The 26,055-nt window shown below is 51.6% G+C and overlaps 3 protein-coding genes and 1 long non-coding RNA gene across 22 annotated transcripts in view; 1 reads left to right on the top strand and 3 right to left on the bottom strand.

Moving 5' to 3' along the window:
- The window catches only part of UNK (unk zinc finger), a 44,607-nt gene extending 32,027 nt beyond the window's left edge, over positions 1-12,580 (bottom strand). For 2 of the 7 annotated variants that reach the window (XM_056326828.1, XM_056326834.1), the window contains exon 1: positions 12,252-12,577. In XM_056326828.1, the coding sequence (XP_056182803.1) occupies positions 12,252-12,349 (98 nt within the window). In that variant the 5' untranslated portion in view covers positions 12,350-12,577. Of the gene's footprint in view, positions 1-12,251 lie in introns of all 7 variants that reach the window. The other 5 variants (XM_056326832.1, XM_056326829.1, XM_056326831.1 and 2 more) reach the window with 5 other exon arrangements.
- Positions 12,581-13,288: 708 nt separating this feature from the next.
- LOC130143886 (uncharacterized) lies at positions 13,289-15,874 on the bottom strand. Of its 3 annotated transcripts, XR_008819915.1 has the most exons (3): positions 14,704-15,874; positions 14,498-14,562; positions 13,289-14,195 (listed from the first exon to the last, which is right to left on the bottom strand). It is a non-coding gene; the product is annotated as an uncharacterized LOC130143886 (long non-coding RNA). The 3 variants fall into 3 exon arrangements; XR_008819913.1 differs by having other exon boundaries at positions 13,289-14,562; XR_008819914.1 differs by lacking the exon at positions 14,498-14,562.
- Positions 15,875-16,092: 218 nt separating this feature from the next.
- Positions 16,093-17,879, top strand: LOC130143885 (histone H3.3A). The gene is made up of 4 exons (XM_056326841.1): positions 16,093-16,246; positions 16,718-16,859; positions 16,931-17,084; positions 17,180-17,879. Exons 2-4 carry the CDS (start codon positions 16,732-16,734, stop codon positions 17,306-17,308), a joined length of 411 nt encoding a protein of 136 aa, XP_056182816.1. The 5' UTR covers positions 16,093-16,246; positions 16,718-16,731; the 3' UTR covers positions 17,309-17,879.
- Positions 17,880-18,756: 877 nt separating this feature from the next.
- Positions 18,757-25,981, bottom strand: LOC130143884 (uncharacterized). 11 transcript variants are annotated; one of them, XM_056326836.1, is made up of 16 exons: positions 25,277-25,981; positions 25,014-25,121; positions 24,701-24,773; positions 24,417-24,576; positions 24,280-24,325; positions 23,317-23,375; positions 23,175-23,210; positions 22,107-22,159; positions 21,679-21,811; positions 21,405-21,601; positions 21,142-21,187; positions 20,975-21,040; positions 20,356-20,415; positions 20,135-20,217; positions 19,870-19,964; positions 18,757-19,018 (listed from the first exon to the last, which is right to left on the bottom strand). In XM_056326836.1, exons 1-16 carry the CDS (start codon positions 25,311-25,313, stop codon positions 18,984-18,986), a joined length of 1,287 nt encoding a protein of 428 aa, XP_056182811.1. In that variant the 5' UTR covers positions 25,314-25,981; the 3' UTR covers positions 18,757-18,983. The 11 variants fall into 11 exon arrangements, 4 of the variants coding, with proteins under 4 accessions (XP_056182811.1, XP_056182812.1, XP_056182813.1 ...); XM_056326837.1 differs by having other exon boundaries at positions 20,356-20,412; XR_008819911.1 differs by lacking the exon at positions 18,757-19,018 and having other exon boundaries at positions 19,938-19,964; positions 21,142-21,243.
- Positions 25,982-26,055: the final 74 nt, after the last annotated feature.

Genomic DNA, 26,055 nt, shown 5'->3' with positions numbered 1-26,055 from the left:
TTGAAATGAGTCAGTGGTGCATGACAGAATCTACTTATTCCAACAGGATACTCAATAAAAATCCTACTAAGGCACCTTTCGTTTAACATATCATTACTGATAGAGAAAACCCATGATATGCAGTTCTGACATTGCTCAGGAGTTTTTGCTCTTAGGGCAAAGAAGATATTCCAGAATAAGAGGGGGAAAAAAACAAACCCCAAAAACCCAGGGATTTAAAGAACAGTGCTGTTCCAGAATAACTCTTGAGAAATGGTTTGATACCAGCATTCCCACATCATCTCATAAAATGCTGGTGTTTCAATGTAAAACAAGCTTCCTGACAGGAAACACAGACTGTGATTCTCAAGATTTCTTGTGATTTGGGAGAAGCTGGGAGAAAAAAAAAAAAAAAAAAAAAAAAAAAAAGGTGAAAGAAACAATCTAACTTCATAGGAGTTGTAGTTCCTTGCTCCCAGGGGTGGGCACCAGGCAACCAAATCCCTCAACCACAGCTGCAGTCTACCAGCAGCCTATTTTACAGCCTGCCTAAACCTCTCTGCATAGAAATGTTTAGCATCCTTCTAATAAGAGCAGTAGTTAAGCTAAGTCTGTTTCAATAAACTATTTTTTTACTTACTGGCAGCTGTAATCTAATATTGAAACAGAGCCTTACACAAATCACTGCTGAGGAGCAAACAATAACACACACTTTTAGCAGCAATCTTTTAAGGTTTTCATCATGATTTCAAGAGAAGATCTGACCAGGTTTTACCAGTAATCTTTATCAGTTACTGCGGCTCACCTCAACTGGATATTTCCCTTTTTTTCCATATTGAATGGTATTTTCTAAATAACCTCACAGACCTGACCAAATCCTCATGCTTCACACCAAGGCTTTTGCATATGCCATGCATCACTTGACACAAAATGCAAACAGCTTTCTTTCCGTACACCTCAACAACTATCAGTCTAGCTGCCTTTCCATACCCTCAACAGCCAGGTGCAGTTTTGTAAACCTTGAAAAGATTAGAAAGCATTTAAATCTCAAAGAAAAATATATGGATCACTTTATAAAAACAAAAGGCTGACTGTGAATGTGGGGAAGGAGAAAAGGATGAGGAAAAAGTTTCAGTAAGCTCACATCTGTCAAGAAGATAGACTTCACATGCCTCAGTGTTTTCTTTATCACCTAAATAAATTGAACCATCAACTGGAAAAAGGTCACACAGCAGACAGCACTGTGTGATTTTAAAGCTGTTAGATTTCCCCTTCTCCATTAGAGCTTGACAATAATGTCAGTCTAAGGGCAAATAAAGAAAGTGAGAGTTGGAGAGACTTATTACAGATGCATGGAGTTGGGCTTGTTTGGTTGTTGAGGGTTTTTTTTGTTTTAAGAGTTCATATAACTCATTGTGTACCTTAGTGATCAAAAAGACAACTACTCACATCCATAGCCCATGGCTCCCCCTTTTTGCTACAGAAATAGGTAGGCAGCACTCACAAGTTTTCCTTTTTCTAGGCATCTGATCGATTTAGAAAGTAAAGGTGAGCTGGGTGCTTCCAAATAGATGCTAAAGGATAGCGTGTACTGCAGAAGCTAAAACATAAACTGCTGGATTACAGAAAGCTACGGATAACACACCAACAATAGTCATATTCAACAGTAACACGATCACTGCTGTAACTCTATTTCTGGATTTCAAAGGAGATCATGGGGTAGACAATAAAGCAACTGATTCAATTCAGCCACAAGGAAAGACCTATATACTACCAATACTTTAAAGATAAGAACTTTAACTGACCACAAAAGTTCATGCTAAAAATAACATGTGTTGGCAACTATCAGAAACAATCGGGACATTCTTCAATTAAAAGAAAAACTCCAGAGACAAACAGTTGTGTCTTGTCTACACTGACAAACTAAGGAAACACAAACAGACACACTACAGCATGGTGCCTGCCCATCATGGGAAACTTGTTTCCACAGTTATAGCAAAAATGGCTTTGTTTTGAGAGAAATACCACGTTGTAGCACAGTAGCTCACCAATGCTCTGTCTTGATAAGGAAGGAAAAATCAAGGCTTTCACCTCGGAGTTAACTCAATAAAATGCACATTTATCACATTTGTGAACAGCCAAGCCACAAGCTCCACTGACTCACAGTTGTGTTACAGGCAGTGGGTGCCAGGGAAAAGAGGTGCTTGCTCAGACTTCCCTCGAGCTGCGCAACCCTTAGGCTTGGCATGCATCGAGTGGTGTCATTCAAACCCAACAAATAAAACAATTTGAGTAATTTTTTTGGCGGTGCGTGCTTCTCTCTTTAAAAAGCATAAACTTGATGCATCAGCGGCAGGAAATGTATATGACCAAGCCATAGCAATAAAATCCATTTTAAACACAAGTGTTTGTTTACACAGAGCTTTCACCTTTTTAATTAAAACAATCCAAGCATGGGCGTATGCAAACATTTAACTACACTACGTGTTTCCTTAAAAGCCATTCAGCAAGATCCAGAACTCTGCATAAAGCCTTGAGTTTACATTTCCATTTCCTTGAGTTCGATCTTTTTTTTTTTCCCCAAAATTAGCTGTCCATGAATATGTATTACTTGACATGACCTCAAAATTAACTAAGCATTTAGATGGCTCATGCAATGTTTTAAAACACATAGCCAATTCTTTCCAAGTTTAAATAACTATTTTCAATTTGACACTGCTAGTTTATGTAAACAACACAGCTGTGCCTAAAGTACACCTTGTTTTCAAACAGGGATCGCCCCCAATCGAGACAACCCTCATCACTCTGTGGGCTGGTTTCTGCTCTACAAACTACTCAGCTGCCACTAATCCTTCCCTACAGCACCTGTGTAAGTGCTGAGTCTATGAAAACAGGATCATACTGAAGTAATTATTTTTCAATAACATGTGGGTTGAGCCTAACTGTTTCAGTGAAAATACTGGAGCCTACTGCATCCAGACAGCTGCACACCGTTGAAGGTTTATACCTGGTTTAATTGTCAGCACAATACAGGAACATGTGCTTAAATATGAGCAGTTAAATATTTTACTAGTAATTACTTTGCAAAAACCTTCATCCACAGACCTGTCCGTTATGGCCATTTATACAGCTTCTATCCAGATAAATTTTCTATTTTATATTAACTGGATCAGTTAGATGATGCTTCTTTATCCTGGCATTAGTGTTTGTAGCCTCAGACACATGGAGAACGCCCGCAAAAAGGCAGAGTTCAAACGGAGTTAAGAGGCATCAGGTTTGCTGCACTAGGCTACAATGAATTAAGGTCTGAATAATACACTGATGTCCTGCGCCGTAAAAATTAAAGTTCCAGCTTCCCGTAATGTTTTCCACACTACTCCTCTCACCATCAATGCAACCACTAACAAAGCCTACCCAGGGCTAGCAACTACAGAAACACTTAGTGAAGGCTGGGAACAGGGCTGGGCTGTTCTAAAACTTGCGTTACTCACTCTGCTAGTTCCCCAAAACAAAACATCCCACATGCAAGAATTCGTAAAGGCTAATTCAGAAAAATATTACTTCCATACAAGCCATTACATAGCTCAGGGTTTCAGTTACAGATTTTTATGAGCATTTTTAAGCGGCTAACCTCCAACAGCTTGTCTCACGTGGTACTTCAGAAACACAGCACAGTAGCCTTCCTTCTCCTGACCATTCCCAAGAACCCTCATGATTTAACAGTCAGCTCGTAGATCAACCACAGCCCCGTACAACAGTTATAAGACAGCACACGAACTGTTTGAAGGCCTATGCTTATACTGGACCAAAAATAGAAACCCAAAACTCCTCAAGAAACAACAGATCTATAAAGCCCTCAACCAGACCAATCTACATTTGAAAATGAAACAGCATCTGCTTCTTCTCAGGTTAAATGCCAACCAGATTTGCAGCAGCCTCTTTGGAAAGGCTCACATTTGTGAACAGCCATTTTGTTGCGAGTTTGAAACAAAACACGGTGATTATCTAACAAGCATGAACCTGCATCCCATAACACGTATGCCAGCACAAAGATAAAAGCCAGCCCTTACTGGCTGATTTTGAAGAATCAATGTTAGCCATTCAATCAATTTTCTTTTCCGTCCAGCACTCAAATCAGACTTCATCAGTGTCTGCTACAGCCCAGCGGACTCTTTTGACGCTCCGTAAGGCAATGCACACCTCAGAATAAACATCCTGCACACACAGATGGACTGGTCCAAAGAAGCACCATTATACAACCCCCCACCAGACTGCACTTCAAATAGGTACGCTGGCATCAAGACATAGTATACCAGCTCTCCACCAAGGGGAAAGTAATCAAATCCCAGGCTACATCACAGCTTCTCATCTTCCATTCCAACTGATCAATATATGAATAAATCTGGTGGCACTCTCGAAATGTTTTCAACATGCAAACAATTTTGTTGTTGTTGTTGCTGTAAAGCTGCACAGTTGTCCTGAGGCATCTGCTGGTTTTATTTCTGCTACGATGGTAATATTCAAGTGCTATTAATGAAAGTTCACAGTCTATTGAAAATTAGAGAAGAAAAACCACCTCTGAGCATATTGGGTATGGACCGACAGTTTCTTTTTGAACTATGGTGACATGCTGAAGATGAAGGCCAACAATTAGAACAATAGGGAAGCTTCTATTAAATTCAGATTTTTGCAGATATTCATCACATATAGTTTCAAGAAACTATTTCCCTTGCCATATGAGCATGAGTGTTTATTAATCTAAAGAAATTATAGGCATACAATGATAGAAAGCAACCCAACCTTAATTTCTTAACTGTAATTAACTGCGTTATCATTCCTAATAAGCCAGTATGCTCTACTGAAATTTATTTGCAGTGTCTGACCAGCAGAGAGCTGGGGATTGGCCTAGGATTTTTCTTGTCTGAAAACAAACTTGGTATAGGTTTCTCTTCTGCCAGTGTTCTGATAACTACATTCAATTAAACGGCTCTGACTCTTATTAAGAGATATCAGGCCAGTATCAAGCATTTCAGTGAGCTAGCACCTTTATTGCCATCATTGCACTTTAGCACTTAAAATTGAAATATTTCCTTCAAGGAAAACCTAGAACTTTTCTTGTTGTGACAATAACCTTCTAAACCTGAATGAACACTGTACGGCAGGGTGAGGGTATATGAATCAGAAGACAGCCTGCAACAAAGGTAAAAAGAGAAGAAATTGTTGGTATTCATTTTAAGGGCACGTTCATTACAACCAGTATTTCAGATGATGAAAATACACAAGACAGAGATTGCTGAGAAAATTATCACAAGCATCTAAATTGGCTGTCATTACTAGGTGGAGTTTGAGAAAGGACAAGCCTTTAACATCTCCCTATGTACCCTTCTAGTGAGGCTTTGTATTTTTGATTGCCCTGATACAAAAGACAAACTATCTCTCAATAAAGTGGAGAAAAAAGGTCGCTAAGAAATTGCACTTGCTCTACAGCCTGTCAGCACGTGACCTTCCATTAATTTAGGACACCAGGGGAATTGCTGGCCAGCTCTGTGCACGCACAGGGCATAGCTTTCAGTAACAACTTCAATTTGCAAGTGTTGTGCTGAATGTTACAAAAAGTTTAGACACTCTATAAAGTCTTTGTAAGATCAAAACCTCTGTGATTGTCTCCCTCTTGTAGTCCACAGTTTCACCAAAATCTAGTTTATGGTGTTTTTCAGGAGGAAACTAACACAATATTAAAAAAGCAACAACAACTCAACCAAAAAATTCTTAGAAAAGGTTTAGATGTAGGTGATTCCATTAGGCAAAGCGACGGACCAGGTGACTTCTCATCACCTCTTTCAGCCCCGTCTCCTGTGCTTTCAAAAAGATCTATGACGTTTTTAACAGGCAAAGAAAAAGTTAAGAGAACGAACAAAACACTATCTTGGCATCCTCTGAAAAGGAACATAGCTCTTCGGGTCCTGACAAGGAGGTTCTCATGAGCCTCAACACAGCAGTTTAAGATGTTACTGCTCCAGCTCTTTATTTTGCTCCTCTCTCAGAAATTACAGCTCCTTATAACAGGGTTAACAGAAGGGAACGCGTGCCTGCTCTCCAGCTGCCCCAGTTCACAGCCTGGTATATTAATACAGTCTACCAGTGACAGTTAGCTCATGCTAATATGCTACACAATAAGCGTGATTAACTGATGTACTGACACATTCCCTCCTGCCACGCTGTTACAGGGGCAGCAACATCCAGCAAACAGCCAGGCAGATACGCTGTAATGCACTGCAGGGAGATTTTCCAGAGGACACTGGTCAAATCCTTTGTAACAAGAAGGCTGCACATTTCAGCTCCTCATAGGAATTAGGAAAACCTTATTCTGGTGGAAAGAATAGATCTAAAGAAAATAAAATACTGAATTCCAACAGAATTTTTCCTTAAAGCCACACAATATATAAAAAAAAAAAATTAGACAATATATAAACCTACAAAATGAGAAGAAGTGATATAATAGGAAGCTCTAAACTCTGAGGTTCTCTAAAAGAATTATTAATTTTAATATTGTCTCCCATGCCAGAAAAAAATTATCCTACATGCTAACATAAGGAGCGTATAAGCATTAACATAATACTTTTTTTAATTAAAAAAATTGAAAGAACCATTTTCCAAGTTGGAACAATTCTGCATGACTGAATCCCTCTCCTCTTTCACAGAGTTTCGGATTTTTGACATACCAAGCCTTGCCAGACCAAAACTAATTCTGAAAATGTCAAAGCAGTACATTAAGCTTTTCACTCTACAAAACATTTATATGCCACCTATAAAGCAGTTATCTCTGTGAATTCCCTGATATCCCAAGGTACTCACTCATTTAGTGTGAACGTAGCAAGGAAACCACAGCTCCAGTCCCACTTCAACGCAAGGGAGAAATCCCTTATTGCCTCAACACGTGCATCAACCAGGACAGCACAGTCCTGCACAGCACCTGCACCGATGGGGCCCGAACGGCCCATGCCACCCACCAGTCCATCTCTCGAGCTGCAGGCTTTCAACACTCATCCTCCGAGGAACCATAAAATCCAGAGCGTTATTTTTCAGGGTATGTTTCTGGTGGTAAGCATATACTGCGAAGGCAGCCCTTCCTGTTCACACTCCAGTACTTTGTATTTCCAACTTCCTCTAACTATTCACGCTTCCTAATAACAGTTTGCGGTAGAGTTGTATTCAGTAAAGTTCACACAGACTTACAAAACAGCAATAATAACCAGCTTATACTTCCTTGATAAGCCGACATTTACAGGTAATGAAGTAGTGGACCGCTGCTAAGTCCCTGGTTTAGAAGTATTGACTCATTCTGTGCTTTCCTAATTACCTCCATGGGCATTACCAAATCTGAAACATAAAAACGCACGAGGTTTACTTGTTGGTGGGGGTTTTGTGGGGTTTTTTGTTTGTTTGGGTTTTTTGTTTAAATAACAGGCCCGCTTTCTATTTTTGTCTAAGTCCATACCAGCTTATTGATCTAAGGGTTGTCACCAGTAAAACCAAAGCAGAATTAGGGCAACAAGTTTGTTATTTTAAGAGTTCTGATGGTTTAAAAAGGACACAAAGGGTTTCTAAAAACAATTCAAAAGCCTAAAGGGTATTTGCTAGATTGTGAAGACCACCCAAGTCAAGCACATCAAAAGCAGTCTAACAGTCTACGCAGACAAATGCTAAGGGTCCTAGAAGAGCAAGCCACCTACAAAAAAAGCAACAATTCTGAAAATGTGTTAGCTACACATCTGGTTTTTAGTTTTCTTTCCACAGACAGTCAGTCGGCACATTTGAGATCAGTCATGCTGCGTTCACCCTGCCAGTGATAAGACACTGTCCACTGATAAGAAGGATTACGCTCTGCTACTACAAATACTTCGAGGTGCGTTTTTGTGTGCCATTAGTTTTGAGTACGAATGTAAATGTAAGATTTTGAGATAAATAAGACCGTGCGTGCAAGCTCACCATTGAAATCCGAGTCCACCTATGATCTTGTTCTTATTTCTTCTTCACCCTTATTTTCATCGCTGTCCTAATCAGAGTTCCTAGTTAAGGCTGAGAAACCACCAGACAAGGCACTGCTCAAAGCCATGCAGCTACAAAAACATCTTTGATTTGAGCTATAACTAAAGCATTGCACCAACCTGATTTTCAACCCCACTTAAAATGTCCTTCACTCAAGTGCACTAGTCCTTCTACCTCTGCATCGGCTGGCATGGAAATGGTTGCGAGATAAAGCCTGGGTAAGTGCAAGCCTGTGGTCGCTAACATGACAGCACAACCAACCGTGTGGATGCAGTTCCAGTGCTACTTACAGGGTACTAATCCTTCAGGAATTTCCCACAATTCCTCCCCTCGTGCAAAAGGAAAGACAAGTTTTTTTGTCTTTTATGCTGCAACGGCATAATCACAAAGCTTATCTTGCCGTAGTACAAAGGAAGACAGGATGCGCTCCCAGGCATCTTGGTCCAGAACTCAAGCGAGGGAGGGTACAGCCTGTGGGGACACGGAAACCTGAAGTTTATGTACAGGATGGCTGCTCATACTTAAGACCAGCACGCTCAAGAGAATTATCTTAAGTAGTGATGATCTGGGTTATGCCCAACAAATCTGTGTCCCAAAGAGTTTATCACCTAAATCAGAATATTTTCAACACTGCTTTTGAGCGTGTGTGTTTTGAATAGCTAGAACGCAGGCACTCTTTGGTTTTTTAATTAAATGGGTTAATTTATCTTCACCCAAATGTTTGCTTCCCTGCAGAGTTATTAAACTGTCTGACTTCCAGGTGAATGCACAGTGAACAAAGGACCGCTCCACTTTCACTTATCTAAATTCTGCCAGATCAATAAACACCCAAGCAGTGGATACAATCTTTACAATTCACAATTAAAGAGTCCAGTCTGACTGAAAACACGGGAAGATGGCAACGGCCAAATGGATAGCCTGTACCAGAACAAAACTACACCACAGTACCCGCTATCTACAACTCCAAGTGACTGATCTCTTGCTTTCAGTTTCTTTGAACTTGGCCTCTATCCACATTTGTAGATAATACATTAAAGACAGAGATAAACGCATACAGAAATAACCATGCCAGCTAGAGCTAAGACACAGTGCAAAGTCAATACTTGGTTGAGGTTTGACAGCGCATACCCAAACCAAATCCACTTCCCACTACAAGCAATCAACTAACCCCAGCACAGCACATCGCCCAAAGCAGATCAAAGCCACGCCAGCCCGCCGGTACCCCACAAACCAGCCCATCTCACCCCTTTGTTCTGAGGAATACACTGACCTCACCCTGCTACGGGAGCTGCGGGATTGCAAGAGCCAGCCACGCGCAGCAACGTCTAACCCAGCAACCCAGAGAGAACACAACAGCAGTTGTTGAGTATTTCATTACTCACTTGAATTCTACAAACGGAATACCAGATCCCCAGATGAAAAAAACAACATTCATAATTAAATAGCAAAGTTTGGCATATACCAAAATGACTTGGTCTCCAGGAGCATCCAACTGCACGCTAACAACTGCTACCAAGGACGCAATCAAAGGGGGTTTTTTAGGTTCTTCTTCCACTAGCAAACAGTACCAAAGGTGTGAGATAATAGAATTAGTGATTTTTTTTTTCCCCACCAGATTTTCTTTTGCTGTACATCTAGAACAAATAGAAAGGCTTCCTGACGGGATCTACAACTGCAGTTCAAAGTACCAAAAAATCTCATGCAAATAATACCAAGAGTTTAGAGATTGACACTAGTATGGAAATCGAGACATCTCCTGACAAACACAACCAAAACTTTCCAAGACAAGAGATTCCCCAGCACCAGATTGCCTGTCCCCAGGGAACAGAAAAGTATGCAGATAATTAAGCTCACTTCAGCTTACAATTTGTAACCTTCATGTCATTTTATGGAAACAAACTGTATTTAAGGGAAAAAAAAGGAAGAAAATATTTACATTTTGACAACATACAACTTGCTTACATGAGCAACCCCCAGATAAGTTCCCATATGTTATTGGAAGGAGGTTTACAGTATGATGTGACCTAGCGTACAAATCCAAGACTTTCAAAGTATGGCTTGCATCCTGCTGTCAGCACTGTGCAGCCCCCAAACCCATCCTTCGCTTATCGTTATTCAGCTTCTCTGCACCTGTTTTCACTGAAGTATTTTTAGCATCCATCTGAAAATACATGTTTTACCCTCTGGAAAGAAGCTAATTGCACCACCACCTTTGCTCTTCACTGTCCCATTTTTCCTCCTCTGTCCTTTTCAGCTACCAGGTCTCGATCTTCCTTCTCCCCCTCCCATTTCTTGAACTTTTTCTTCCACATTTTCTTTCCTAGTCTTTAACATCCTTGGTTCTGTGGCCATGCTTAGCCAGGTTATCAGCTTTGTCTTCCTCTACCTAATGCACTTAACCTCTCTACCCCACCTACTTGCCACCCGGGCTTTTCCTTCTCTTGTTTTTGACCAACTGCTGCTCTGTCGTTGGTGCCACTCCACCTCTAAGGGCAGGTCCTGTACCTTCTTTTACCACTACAACAACAGTCCTAGCAGACTCCTTCATGCCAGTTTGTCGGATAAAGCTGTCAAACTTTAACTGCAGACACTAGAAGTAAAGCAACTTACGAGGCTGTGTTTTGCCAGCTTCCTGAAGATCACAACAGGATCTTCAAAAAGCCAAAAGCCCTCAGCCATAGACTTGGTATTCCAAACAGATCGAAGGAAGGGGATGTCAAGTGGCCTGTGATCCCTGCAGCAGGCATACAGGTCGTACAGATCCGTGCCTCTGCATTTCTTGCAGCTCTTGTTATTCCACGTATCACAGTGTGAACACAGGGAAGACGTCCATCACCAACGTTATGAAAACACAAACTAAAGGAATACAGACCACACTATGAACCTGCCCTTCTCATTTTGGGTGGGGGCATCAACACAAGTGAGAGATATGGGTAATTCGTACAACATTTTTTTCTGTATGCAGACAACACCCTAAAGTGATAAGGGTAGACAGTTCAGCACACATATTTTGTTCACCAGGATCAGTCCCAAACTTTTTTCTTTTAAGGAGGACAGGGAACGCCTGATATTTTTATCCATTACATCTTCACCGCTAGCCCATCCTCACGAAGACAACGCTCACTCTTAAACCACCCCATTATCTCTACCGCAAATGGGGACCTGAATGCCATTGCCACAATTCCCAACCCAGAAACCTCATCACAGGCCAAGTTCACGCAGCTCCAGGGGGTCCTACATCCTCGGAACAATGCAGCAAAACGGTGGGTTTTTTGCTTAGGGAAGGCATATTCCAGCAACAAGACTTCACTGAGGTGCTGTCTCCAATGACGGAGGCAACACGCACCATGAGGTGACACGCACGACTGTTCCTCCTTCATGGAGGAATCGCACCCCAGCGGCGTGAGGGAAGGTGGGCACAGGACAAGCACTTCTTGTGGTTTTTGTGTAACATTTCCTATGGGGGGCATTTCTCACACACACGTGTAAGACACTCCCATTGCTCGCCTGTGGGCAACTTTGCAGAGTTGCCCACCCCGGCGAGGGACACCCACCCCGGCGAGAGACCCCTCACAGGCAGCAGCGAGGTGCCCACCAGCAGGGCTTTGGTCCTCTGGGATGGCCACTCAGCACGGCACCCGCCTCCGCACGCCACCTCCCGCCCGAGGAGCCCCCAGGCCCCCTCAGGGGGCGCAGGCCGGGGGTGACAGGCCACAAGGGGCCCAACGCCCCGAAGCGCCACCACCGTCTGAGGTGACAAAACGCGGGCACGGGGGCCGGGCCCCCACCACGGGCCGCCCGCCCAGGGGCCGGGGCGCAGCGCTGACAGCGGCCCCGCCGCCCCCGCCAAGGGGGCCGGAGCTGCGATGGCGGCCAACCCGCCGCAGGGGCCGGGCCCGCCGGTGGAGGCCGCGGCCACCGGTGCCCCGCCGCCTCGGTGCATCACGGTCGCCTCGACCCGCGGCGGGGGAGGGGGGGGGAAGGGAGGGGGGGGGGGGGGAAGGGGGAGAATGGGGGAGGGGAGCCGCTCATCCCCCGCCCCCCCCCCGCTCCCTCCCCCGCAGGCGGGACCCGCCGGCCCGCGCCGGTTGGGGCCGGTTCCAGCCGGTGCGGCGCGGGCGGGCGGCGGGTCTCCGTGCGCGCGTGCCGCACGCTGCCCGCTGACGTCAGGCGCGTGTTGGCGCGCGGGCGGCGGCGGCGGCGGGGAGCTGCTCGCTACGTACGTGTAGTGCTGCGGCTTCTCGGGCTGCGCCTGCAGCGCGCTGGCGGCGCTCGCCGGCCCGGCCGCGGCGGGGCCGCTCGCCACCGGGCCCTTGGACATGCCTCCTGCCTTCCGCTCCCGCCGCCGCCGCTACCGCCGAGGAGACCTTTATTATTCACTCTGCGCGGTCCGCACGGAGGGCGCCGCGCGCAGGCGCCGCCGCCGCCATTGCCGCCCCGGTGCGCGGGGCGGGCCGGGACTTGTAGTCCCGCCGCTGGCGCACGCTCCGCCAACCCGGGACGCGGCGGGCGGCGGCTTCCGGGCGGCGGGACCACAGCTCCCAGGGGCGCCCCGCGGCCGCGCGGCCCGCGCTTCCGGCCACGCGGGGGGCGGCGGGGCTTGTAGTCCGAGGGGAGGGGCTGCGCGCCGGGGCGCCCCCCGGCGGCGGGGCGGGATCCCACCCGCTGCCAGGCCCGGCCCTCCGCGGGCCGGCCCCCAGGCCGGGCACCGAGCCCCCGCCGCGGGCGGGGAACCGGGCGGCACCGAGCCCCGGCGGGCTGCACGCTGGGCCCAGCCCCCGCAGGCCGGGCAGGGTGCGGGGGGAGGCCGGGGAGGGGATGGGGAGCTATTTGTGGCAGGCGGCCTCGCTTCCTTCCTCCCCCCCCTCCCTCCGCCCCAGGGACCGAACGTGGACGCGGGAGCGCGGTGTCCTGGCCAAAGGGTTATTTTAGTGTTGGCATCTCTCATTGCTCCGCAGCCTTCCCCACCCACGGGACAACGTCGTCCAGGAAGTGCCCGGGAATAGCACTGCAGTCCCGAGGAGAAGGACGAGGAGGAGGAGGAAGGCCCAGCGAGCCGAGTGGAGAACTTACCTCCCAGTAGGCGTTACACCAAAGGCCCCCGGATGCTGGGTCACCAGGAGATGCCATGGGCTCCCTGTCCTCCCCCAGGAGAACCCCAAAACCCCCACCTCCCCCCCCAAAAAAAGAGCTGTGTCCAAGGAAACGGCTGAATTCCCATGGGAAGAGTTTCCTCCGTAAATTAACTTCTCTCCTGGGGGAGGAAATGATACGAGTTTCTTTTAATAGGACTTTGATCCCTTGGGCTCCACACAGAACCGCTGGCCTGGCTGGGATCTTCCAGCTGTGTGGCAAAGGGCAGCCAGGGTTTAGAAGGCAAACACCTTTCCCCAACGCTGCCAGTGCACGCGGGGTGAAAGATGTTCATAATAAACTCTCGGGCCTGGCCTGCGTGCAGCCTGTGCTGCCGCTGTTTCGGGGAGGGAAACAACTTTTAAAATTTTTATTTATACCGATTCAGCGTCTACTGTGGGCAGGCTTTTACCAGGGTAATTTAATAGCTTATTGCCCTGCATTTGCAGGAATAAGTCATAGGATATCAATACCTTCTTATTCCTCTCACAACCCTCCACGGGAGGCTGGAGTACTGTAATTATACAGCTCTTGGTCAAGCAGGACGGCTTTTCCTACGTCAATACGTGTGGAGGGATTTCAGTTAATATTTACACATACACGCCTATATGCCCAACACAAAATCACTGTCAGCAATGAACCTGTGGAAAAAAAACCCCACCCTTAAATTATCAACACAGCACACTGAGAAAGGAACCGTCAACGTGCACTTTGTACACAGGGGTTTGGAAACCGCGGGCTCAAGTCCTTCTACGCTGATGTTTGCTCTCTGGTCTGGTACTGACACCGTTTCCTCTTCCAGTTCACTTTTGTTTCACAGTCAGGACAACTCGATGCACGCTCTGCCAAGGAACAGCACGATTTAGGAACAAACACGGGTTTAAGACCTGCCAGGTACGTGCACCCAGGGTGTGTTTACTTCCATCTCCACACAGGTCCTTGTTAACGTGTGCTCCTTCGCTCTCTCCACCTTTGGTGTGTATGCCTTTCCCTCAGCCTCTTTCATCCAAGGGGATGCACGGCTTTTCTCCAGTCTCAAAGAGAACAAAAAAATCAAAAGTGTCTCCAAAAGTAGAAGCGTAAGCAGCCATTGCTATGAAAACACGGGATAAAGGAAATATCTAAGGAGCATCTCAACTGCTAGTGAGAAACATTACACACTCATGGCACTGGTGACGGTGGACTAGGCTCCTAAAAGTAACAAATTTTAAGTAGCCATTTTTATCACCAGAACAGGATTCTACATTTCTTTTTCCTAAGCAAGAACGACTGGGATGAAAGGGGAATTCTTCACTTCTGATTTTCCAAAACAGATAGAATGCAAACAATTGTTTACCTACTCACACCTCCCAAGTCATTCCGTTGATATGCAGCTTTCTGGCTCTGGCAATTAACGTTTTCCTTTACAAGAGAGAAAATTAACCTGAAAATGAGGCCCAGAGGCCGGGGAGACATGCAGGAGATCCGGTCCCCAGGCAGCCCTGGCCCAGGCACATGTGACAATCCTGTCACACCATATTGGCACCCATTTGCTTGACTTACCCAAGCAGGCGGAGAAGCGGGAGAGACGCTCCCTACGTGCCGAGCTCCGGTGCCACGGCAATCCTCGCTCTGCCTGTCGTGCCGGGTGTTGGCCCGAGAGACTCAGGTGCTCAGGGAGGATGCAAAACCTCATGCCAAGCCTGCACGATGACAGCCATGCCGAGGTTTGTGGAGCTCACTGACACCTTTAGGAGCAGCAGTTGGGCCGTTTGTGCTCGCCATACGTTCTGCGCGGCACAACCGTGGGGCATTCAGGACCTGTTCTTCCTGATCGCGGTTCCCTTCCCATGGGGACAGGGACCTGCCTCTGCAGTTGCTACTAATACAATTTAATAGTAATATATAGCGAGGTATAACTTAAAGCAGCAACTTCCCGCCAAAGTCAGGCTTTTTATTTAATTGTTGTTTATCTTGCTAGATGTTACTGACAGGGAACATAAATTCTGGCTTTCTACTTGCAATGAAACTTTGCAATGGCCTTCGGCGCTGAGGGCGACCCACAGAGTCGGTGGGCTTTGGGGAATGGAGGCACCCGGGGGGGACACAGCCCCAGCCCCTGCGTGTTGCGGGTCCCTCCCTGGGGCCGGCTTCCCCATACTTTTTTTTTGGGTGGGGGGGTCACAGAGCAACAGTGCTGCCCGGTGCGACCCCCAGCCCATGCGGAGTGCTGCCGGGCTCCTGCAGGGACAGAACCGGGCACGCAATGCCGGAGGCGCGGACCCTGCCCCCCCCGGGGGGCTCCGCTCGGCCCCCCCCGACACTTGCGAGCGCCCGGGGAGGGGACGCGGACCCCCAGCGAACCGCCGCGCACCGGAGGCTCCCGCGCCTTGTCCGCCGCTCCCCGCCGCCTGCGCGCTGCGGCTCCGGGGGAGGCGAGGGCGAGGGGGACGGACAGACGGCCGAGGGGACCCGCCGTCCCCCCCGGACGGCCCCGCGGCCTGGCCCGGCCCTCGCCGCTCGCAGACCCCCCGCCGGGCGCCTCCGCACCACACGGCGGGGAAGGCGCTCTGGGGCGGGCCGCGACGCGGCGGCGGCCGCCGGGGCCGGCCGGGGGGTGCCCGGGGGAGCCCACCGCCCCGCCGCGCCCCGCCGCCGCTCGCCCCGCTCCTATTGACTTCCCATTGTGGAGCTTTGCAACAAAGGGTAGGATCCAAACCGTGCCCCATTTCGTCCAATCAGCGCGCAGAGCACCCGCCCGCCGTCGATTGGCCCCTTCTCGCCCCACAATACCCAATCGGACGCCTACTTTAACAACCAATCAGCGGCCGGGTACGCGTCCAATCAGCGCCGAGGAACCGGAGCACGGCCTTTGTGTGTTGTGACGCCACGGCGCCGGCGGAGGTCCCGGCCAATGGTGCGGCGCGCTGCTTCCAGGCATTGTGAGGTCACCGCGCCGTGTGCCGCCCCCGCTATAAAAGGCGAGTCCCGGCGGCGGGGAGGGCGCAGTGAGGGGGTGGTTGGTTGCCGAGCGGGTCGTGGCAGGAGCAGCGCAGGCTTCGGTGCGCAGCGCTACCGGCACTGGTGCTCCCTTCTTCTCCCAGCGGTAAGCGGCGGGCGGCGGGCGCGTTCTATGGCGGGGGGCGGCGCTGCGCGGCCGCTGGCGGCCTTCGTTCCTCTTCGAGCCTGGCGGGCAGGCCGGGCCTATGCCTACGTGCCCTGAGTCACGCCGGTTCCCATCCCCCCCCCTTCCCCGGGGCGGCCTGGGAGGAAGAAGGAGGCGGCGTGACTCAGTCGGCTTCCCCTGAGGAGGGGAGCGGCCGGGCCACGACGCGAAGCGGGGGCGGAGGGGGAACCGTGACTCCTCCTCCCCCTCCCGGGGGAGGCCGCTGGCCGCCTGCCCGCCTCAGTGGCGGGGGAGGGGGGGCAGCTCGCCGACATCTGCCGCTTCTGGATCTTGAGGCGACTGGCTGCGGGGGGGCGAGGGGGGAAGGGGGAAGGGAGGGAGCGGGGACTCGCCGTGTGGCCGGGCGTGGGGGGTCGCTGGGCCCCGTGTCACGTGCGCCTGTCCCCGTAGGTAAGTGAGGAAAAATGGCCCGTACAAAGCAGACCGCCCGCAAGTCCACCGGGGGGAAGGCTCCGCGCAAGCAGCTGGCCACGAAGGCGGCCCGAAAAAGCGCCCCCTCTACCGGCGGCGTCAAGAAGCCTCACCGCTACAGGTAAGGCCGCCGGCACGGCCCGGCGCTGCCGCAGCCGCTGCCCCGGCTCACCCGCTCCTTCCTCCCACCAGGCCGGGCACCGTCGCCCTCCGTGAGATCCGCCGCTACCAGAAGTCGACGGAGCTGCTGATCCGCAAACTGCCCTTCCAGCGGCTGGTCAGGGAAATCGCCCAAGACTTCAAAACAGACTTGAGGTTCCAGAGTGCAGCCATCGGTGCGCTGCAGGTATTGCTATGGCCTCCTGGGCCTCGGCGCTCGCGGCGCTGAGCGTGCTTCGCTGAGGGTTTCTAACGACATTTCTTCTTCTGCTCTTGAAACAGGAGGCCAGCGAAGCATATCTGGTGGGTCTGTTTGAAGATACAAACCTGTGTGCCATCCATGCCAAGAGAGTCACCATCATGCCCAAAGATATCCAGTTGGCTCGCAGGATACGGGGGGAGAGGGCTTAAGTGAAGGCTGTTTTTATGGTGTTTTGTAGTAAATTCTGTAAAATACTTTGGTTTTAATTTGTGACTTTTTTGTAAGAAATTGTTTATAATATGTTGCATTTGTACTTAAGTCATTCCATCTTTCACTCAGGATGAATGCTAAAAGTGACTGTTCACATAAACCTCAGTGATGTGAGCCTTGTTGCTCAGGAGTGACAAGTTGCTAATATGCAGAAGGGATGGGTGATCTTTCTTGCTTCTCATGCATGTTTCTGTATGTTAATGACTTGTTGGGTAGCTAAACTTGTAAGGTACTAGAATTGATATAAATGTGTACAGGGTCCTTTTGCAATAAAACTGGTTATGACTTGATCCAAGTGTTTAACAATTGGGGCTGTTAGTCTGACCATACATCACTGTGATCAAATGTGGACTTTTTCAGAGGGTGAAACTACAAGTCTTAACCACAGTGTAACTTACAGTTTCCTAAAAACGTAAACCTGGCAGCTATAGAATACACTATGTGCATTTATAATAGCTATTTTATATATTGTAGTGTCAACATTTTTAAATTAAATGTTTTACATTCACATGTGAGGAGTCTTTGTCATTTGGTTTGTATGGGCTTGAAGAAGCTTCCTCCTCCTGGCTCCAGTAGGTGCTTGTCATCATGGACTGCTGCTGTGGCAACTTAATCTTGTCTGTCAGCAGAATGGAGAGCTTGCCCTGGCCACCCTCAGTGGTTTTTAGAGGTTTGCTGTAGCTTGAGTCATTGCTGTTGGCCTGTGAGACAGAGCCCTGCTGCTGTGGGGGGCTCTTGGCTGCTGCTTTTTTTTTTTTTTTTTAATAAAGCCTAACTGCTTGCCCCTGTCAGCTGTTCAGGCACAACTCTCAAACTAAATTGTTGAGGTGTTGTTTTTTTTTTTCTTGCTCCTCCTTTCTGGTAGATGCAGGGGAAAGTATGCTTTGGTTGTGTGACTGGTCTGCCTGAAGGAAAACACCAGCTTGTTCCCCCAGATTCACCAGTGTCTTGGTGCAGGGTGTGTGTGGCTGCGTGACTAAGTCCCGGTTAATAACAGCAGCCAGCATGAGTGGTGCAGGACAGCGGGCAAGTGGGAAAGCTAATTACACAACCTGAGAGCATATGGGCTGCTAAGCAAACTGGAACCGGTGTTCAATAAGATTCTCATTTCCCATCTAAGCTTTCTTGATGAAACGGGATTATACTCCAGCCTTCGCTTCAGAACAGCTCTTCAGGCTCTCTGCTAAGGCAGATCTGCTTTCCTCAGCGGTGCCTCTGGGAACAGCCGTATATACCTGTTAGGTCGTGGTGGAGGAAAGCTGCTCGGACTACGTGTGAAACACAGGTAATTAACAATTTAAATGGAATTGTGAGGCCAGCTCTTGGCTCTTAAAAGAACAGGCTGCACTAGTAGGGCTGGCACAGAAAAGTAGCACAGGGAAGTAGCTGAACTAGCTCATCTCAATTTATTTCCATGAAATTAAAAGTGCTATGGCAGAAGCAGCATTCCAGGAGGAATAAACAGCAATAGTTACACCTGAGAGCAGCACTGGCCACCTGCACCATCATTCGCTGACTGGATGCGTTTGCAGTGCTTCCTTCCATGGCCACGGCGTGAAACCATCCCGGCTCCTGCTCCCGGGAGTGGGGGGCTGGAGCCAGGGCTCTCCCTTCTCAGACAAACCACTCCGTGTGCTTGAATCCTGCAGCTGGAGGAAGAGGTACTCAGCACCCGCTCCTACACAGCTTCCCCAGCACCCTTTCCTACGCCGCTCCGCATGCGTGCATAGCAAAGGCGGCCCCATAACACCATTACGTCTGCTACGGGGCTGCTAAAAACGTGTTATAAAATGATCCAGGATCAGGACTGAAACAAGTATTTCCCTCACTGCTAAACCTATAGTGAAGAAAAGATTTCCTTGCATCTAAATCGTAAGCTTCATTGCTTTCAAGGCCTGGATCCAAGTTAAGCACCATCTCAAACTTCAGTTGATGCTGAGTGATCCCAGCTAGACTGCCCAGGCAGGGCTGTCCCGGGGGGTACAGCCCGTCGAGGGGACATATGGCAGAGATGTCCCCACGAGAAACCCGAGTGTTGTCAGTGGCCCAGGAGCCATGCAATTAGGGAAGCGCCACCCAGCTTGCATTTAGGCAGGTTAAAAATCAGAATGGGCTTTATGAATGCTTGGTTTGGTGCTAAACTGCAGTAGCAGGCTGGGCTCCTGCAGGAAAACTATGTTTTAAAATAACATCCCTCGAAAACACTGTTTCCTCCAAGTTCTTAGTGGAAACAATGAAACGTCTGGGTATGCCTAGGAGCCGTTTCTTAAAATAAAACCATTGTCTAGCAATTCTGAAAAAAAGAAAACAAACCCCAAACCAACCACTATGCAAACCCCAAACCCACCAGAAAACTCTATCAAAGTATCTATTCATCTTAGTAACCTCAACAAAAAAAGAAATTAAGTTACATCTTCCATGTGGTGGATCAGAACAGCAATTCTTGGTATTCCCACAATCTCCCTGTGATGATATCTGAAGACATAAACAGCTCCCTTACCGATTCTCCTGATGATTTCCTCGCATTCTTGCTCCGAACTCGATGCAAACACCAGGCAGTCGAACGTGCTCCTGTCAGGGCTCTCCGGGGAAGCACTAAAAATGGAAACACGTACATTAGCCGGCAGAGAGAGCAGCTCTGAAAGCCCAGCCCTGGCTTGTAACCACACCAGAGACCCTGCGGCTGGTCTGGATGCTGCTTGTTTATTTTCTCAGACCCACATTCCTCTCCATCCCCCCTCCCAGGGCCCACGGGCAACACTTACGCCACGCAGAAGGCGAATACATTGCTGCTGTCCATGCAGCGTCCCACGCAGGAGATGGTGGGGTAGGGGTAGCGGCACAGGAGCTGTGCAGGGGACAAGAGGGAGGTGGCACTGGGGACCCGTCCCTGTCATCCCTGTTCCTGGTTTAAACTGGCCCCATGGCCCCCCCAGCCAGGCTCCCCGCGCCATGGGATAGGCAGCCTGGGGAGTCACTTGCTTACCTTGGAAGAAGGTTTCTCCCGTATGAGCACTTCTGCTTCCTTCACATCAAATAAAACCTCCTGAATGGGGGATGGAGGAGGAAGAAGCCCCCATCACCACAGCAGCTGAGCTCTGCTTCCGTAAGACACTCACAAGAGCGAGATTATTCGGAAGTGGAGGTGATGAAGCAGTCACGCACAGCTTCTTCAAGGAGTTTTCCCTGCGCTGCCCTTTTTTCTACCACCCAGTGCTCCTGCACCTGAATCTTTTCACAAACCACCCCCCCAAAAAAAGGTTAAAACAAGTGACCTGAGCCTTAAGGCACGCCAGAACCAGGCTTAGCCTCCCCACAGCTTTCCAAGTGCTTTCCTGCAGAGTGGTTCTATTTTTTTTCCTTAATGCACTTTCCTTTCCTGGCTGCAGATACACTTCTAACCAGGAGAAAAAACCAACCAGGAAAAAAAACCCCAAAACAACCCCACAATCAAAACAAACCCAAAGGGGTGGGGGTGTCAAATACTCAAGCCTGTGCAAGTAAACCTGGAGCTGGCAGGAAAAAATATCCCCGGGCAGAGGACACCTCTCCCTGCAGTTTTCTCCCCCAGCCCTTCCCGGGATGCCCTCAGCCCCATCGCTCACCCGCGCTGCCGCATGCCTCTCCAGCACGGCGGGGATGGCCCGGTCCAGCACCTCTTTGCCACCACACTGAAACGGAGCGGGAAGGGGGGGGATAACCCATGGGCAAGTGAAAAGAAACTCAGCAGAGACGTTTTACCCCTGGGCACATCTCTGCCCCATCGCCTCACCTTCCCAACGCTGGTCTGGCCCAGGTAGCGCAGGTTGTAAAGCAGCCTGGGGAGAAAAGGGCTGGGGGGCACCAGAGCAAGGACCCCCTGCTCATCCTCCTCCTGCTCTTCACAGGGAAGATGCTCACAGGCCCCCACCGCCCCCAGGCAATGGGGGCAGCTTCAGCCCCACAGCCTTGAGCTGGGGATAGTGTGGGCAGGGGGCTGCCCTGATGTCAGGACCCCCAGCCCCTCCCGGGGGGTCTCTGTGGGACCAGACCTACCTGCCCCCATGCAGCCCCCATGGCTCCCCCTCGCTCCTGTGCCGGGGACCGCGTTGGAGCTGGAATTGGGGCTCCTTCTCCTTCAGGACCTTCAGGTAGGGCAGCAGTGGCTCGTAGACCTCCCCGTCGTGCCACCGCCATCGCAGCAGGCGGAAGCTGAGCGGCTGTCCCTTCAGCTTCTGCAGCATGGCCCCGGCCTAGAGGGGGGGGGAAGCAGAGGGGAGGACAGGGGGCAGGAGAGGGGGAGATATGCCAGTCCCCCATGCCCACCCACCTGCCCGTTGTAGGCGTTTCTCAGAGAGCAGCCATTGATCTCGTCGAGGATGTCACCGGCGAGCACCACCTCATCCACCTCTGCCTGGCTTTCAGGGAGCACCTCGGTGACAAAGACGCGGCCATCCACGTACCTGGGCATGTGGCCGAGCCCCAGCTCAGCACCGGGGACCCAGCCCCACTCCCCCAGCCCTTCTGTACCATCAGTGATGTGCCACTGATACACGGAGGCAAGGAAAAGCCACCCCACAGACAGCAGATACCATGAGCCGATGGTGAAAAAAGCACCCGAGAGCACCCTGATGCTGTCAATGGGGTATTTATCTCCCCTCCTTTTTTGGGGGGGGGTGGGCGGGTGATGGCAGGGGGGAAAGGAGCATTGAGTCCAGATCCTGCTGGAGATTGGAGAGGAGGATCAAGGGCTCCTACCTTAGCACCATTCCCAGTGCTCGGCATGGGACCGTCTCATAAGTGATGCACACCTGGAAGAGAGTGCCCAGTGCCAGTGGCCCTGGCAATGGCCACAGAATGCCCAAGGAGCATGACCAGGACAACAGGGAGGATGGGGACCCCTTGCCCTGGATCATTTCTGGCATCAATGCCAAGCCAGGGCTTTGGGAGGCCAGTCCCCAGTGCCCTGGGCTGAGCTGGGACCATCAGTGGCTGCTGATCCCTGTCCTCTCCTGGGATTCAGCTGTGGCCAGACCCTGGAGGGACAAACCTGCTAGATGGATGGGATGGCAAAGCAGCAAGGTGAACCCTGAACTGTGCGATGAGCCCTCCTGCCTTGCCCCACGCAGCCAGGGCAGCACTGCTGCCCCTTCCTGAAGCTCTTCGTGGTGGCATTTATTGTCACATTGCATTAAGCAGGGACCCGAAATGTGGCCAGCTTGGCCAGGAGCAGCAGCTGTTAGAAATGCCCAAAAGCCAACAGGATCCCAGCCTCCGCCGCAGTGCCATGGCTCAGCGCACACCACAACCAGCTCCAGAGCCACCTAGAGCTTTTTTATTGGGATTCTTTTGGGTTAAAAAGGCAGCGGAAGGTTGCTCTTCATTTTTAAAAGCCATCAAGGCGTCCCTGCTGTTCTCCATAAATGCACTATTTCACTGAGCAAAACCAAGAGCAAACCCAACTGAAGTCTGTGTCAGCTCAGGGAAACGGGGATTTTTTTTGGCAAGAAAGCAGGGAAGGGAGCATAGGAAAACTTTGTTTATGTCAGCAGTTTATAGGCCTGGGTACTACTCTTGCTTGGGTTTACTCCCAGAAATGCTGGAATCTGCTCCCGGTGACAGCACAGGCACCCAGCAGGATCCCACCTCGGTGGCAGAGATGGCTCCGCTCGTGCTGGTGGCCCTGAGCCAGTTCACCCCTGGCTGTGGCTGGGTAGGGCTGTGTGGCAATCCCTCCCCACCACATCATTCCTTATCTTCCTCATTGGACTTTTCAGCGAGGACCAGGTGGTGAAAGGATGACTCTGGGGAGAGGGGAGCTCTTACCGGCAGCAGCCAGCTTTCATCCAAGAAGCTGCAGTTCTGCAAACAAAGGAGTGTCAGTGCCATCGGTCCCGGCGAGGAAGGGGCCAGGGCCAAACACCAGTAGCCATGGGCTGGCCACCACCCCACTGATTTGTCACCGTACCTGCAGGTCCAGAGAGAAATCCATCTCTGTCATCACCAGCAGCAGCGAGAGGAAGGGCTCTGCAGAGGGACAGGGAGAGAGTGTCACCGCTGGGTTCATGGCAGCCACAGCCTGGCAGGGACATGGCAGGGGTCCGAATAAAGCCATTTTCAGCATAACTGATGAGCCCTGGGGAGTGAGGCCCTGAGAGCATCCAGCACCACGGCACCCTGGCTGCTGCTGCAGGCTCGTCCCGGGCTCCTGCTGCCGGCACGGGGAGAGAAGTGCTGCAGCTTGCCACCTGATGTCCCCAAATTCAGACCAAGGCTCACAGCAAACGCTGCTGACGAGCAACTTGCTCTCCATTTCTCCCCCTACATGCAAAGCCAAGCTGCCCAGGCTCTCCTGCACCGAGCCTTGCAATTACACTGACGGAGATCTGCAATCTGCTCATGAACCAGCAGTGTGGGTGATTTATAAGCCATCAAGGTACAGGTTTAACACGGGGTTATTTATCATAATCAAAAGATTAAAGGCTTTCACCCGGCCCCCCCCAAGGAGCATGGCTGCGGGTGGGGTGGTACAGCCTGCCAAGGCAACGCAGCCAGTTACCGCACCAACCCCCCCTGTGACCCCCCCACGGGACCGCAGCCTAGACCCAGCTGCCAAGGGCTCCCCGAGAAGCCAGGCTGCTTAACCAGCACCCTTGGTGCAAAGAGGTAACACAGGAGACACATCAGAAGCAGTTTTCCTATCCCATGACACTAAAACCAACCTTAGATGGATTGAAACCATGGTTAAATGTTTACGCCTCGTTCTCCACCTCTGCAGCAGCAGATTCCGATTTCACCACTAAGTTTGGCTTAGAAAAATCCCAATGGACTGTTCCCACATCCCCCGCTGCAGCATCAGGGTGCCATAATGCCTGTGACAGCCACCCCGGGGGCAGGTTGCACCCCACCTTGGAGGAGCCACCCGTCTTACCCAGAAGGTCTTCATTGCCCAGGATGGAGCTCACCGGATCGTAAAACTGAAACGCAGAGGAACGGCACCATCACCCCGCCGTGCCGCTGCCCACCGCCCCCCACCCATGGGTCACAGCCCCCCACTGTGTCCTGCACCTCCAGGAGCCGGGGGGTCTGCGCCAGCTGCTGTACGGCCGCCGCCAGCACCTTCCTCTGCAGGGCCAAGCGCAGAAAGTGCCGCCCGCGACCCTGTGCCGTCCGCACCCCCTGGCAGCTGCCCACTTGCTGGATGCTGGCGGAGAGAGGGGTCGGCCTGCTGGGGAGAGCGGAAGCAGTGCGCGGGGGAGATTTTGGCAGAATGTGGGAGCACCCCCCTGCACCTGGGGTCTTTTGGGGGGAGCACGTCGCGATGGACACCACCACGGCTTGGGGCTGCTCACCCGCCGCTGGTTCCTGTGGGAAGCTGCTCCAGCCAGTGCCAGTAATCCCGTCTCCTGAAGCCCCAGGCTGGCTCTGCGGGAGAAAGGGAGCGCGAGGCCCCTCGCCGTGGGCACCAGGATGCTGACACCCCCCACCCAGGTGCACAGGACCACCCAGGTGGGCATGGGGATGCTGTCACCCCCCACCCAGGTGCACAGGACCACTCATGTGGGCCCTGAGATGCCGCCACCCCCCCTGCCCGGGCACACAGGACCACTCACGTGGGCCCTGGGATGCTGCCACCCCCCTGCCCGGGCACACAGGACCACTCACGTTGGAGCCCCTTGCGCAGGATGCTCTCCAGCAGCTGGCAGAGGGAGGCGAGGTGCGGCGAGGTGTCGGTGCAGGGCCCCCCACCCTCCCGCAGCCGCAGCACCCCGCCTGTGGTGAGGGGAGCATCAGCACCCACGGGTGGCACCCCAGCCGGCGGGGCGGGGGGGGCACTCATTCAAGCCCCCCCAGCGTGGGTTGCCGGTGCTGTGGGACGGGCCTGACACCCCGGCAGGATGCGGCCCGCCCTGGGGGGCCATGCTTACCTTTAAGGGCGCTCAGCAGCGGCTCCTTCCTGGCCATGGGCTCGTCCTGCCCCCGCCCGGGAGGTCCTGCGAGCGGCTCCGGGCGGGAACCGGGAACCGGAACGGCCCCGCCCCGGGAGCGGAGTAGCCCGGCCCCGCGGGGGGGACCCCGGCTCACACCCCCCACCCCTGCGGGGCCGGCCAGGCACGGACCGACCGACACCCCGACACAGCGACACCCCTACCCCGCACACTTACAGCACACCGGCACACACACAACTATACATACAAACCTCTACGTGTATCAAAAGCATTGACAGCCGCTGATGTATATAGGTGTGACAGACACGCACAGATACACGTACACAAAATATATGTCTTGGCATATATATGGCCTATGTAAGAGTCGGCGGTGCACGTGTGTGCGCGTGTGTCGACACTTACCCCAGCACAGGGGGGGCGGGGGGGCAGGTACGTGTGTTGGAAAGCCCCCGGTGCCGGCACCGCCATAGGTACACACGGGCGTGTGTAGGTGCGGCTGTCGCCCTGCCTATAGGGGTGCACGCGCACGAGCAGCGTTTCCCAGGCCGCGGGAGGGGGCTGCCCGCACCGGGAGGGGGCTGTCCGCACCGGGAGGGCCCCCCCAGCTCGGTCCCAAAGTGCCGAAAGTTCGAGTCCGGCCGCCGGCGGGGTGATGCGGAGCCCGAGGGCCGTGCGGAATCCCGGGGGCGGGTGCAGTACCCAGGGGGCGGTGCGGGACCAGGGGGCGGTGCGGGACCCAGGGGGCGGAGCCCGCGGGC

This window comes from Falco biarmicus, chromosome 1 (genome assembly GCF_023638135.1).
Source record: "Falco biarmicus isolate bFalBia1 chromosome 1, bFalBia1.pri, whole genome shotgun sequence".
In the NCBI taxonomy this organism is placed as follows: Eukaryota; Metazoa; Chordata; class Aves; order Falconiformes; family Falconidae; genus Falco; species Falco biarmicus.
Note: the sequence above shows the minus strand (reverse complement) of the source record. Positions and strands in the feature narration are given on the sequence as shown.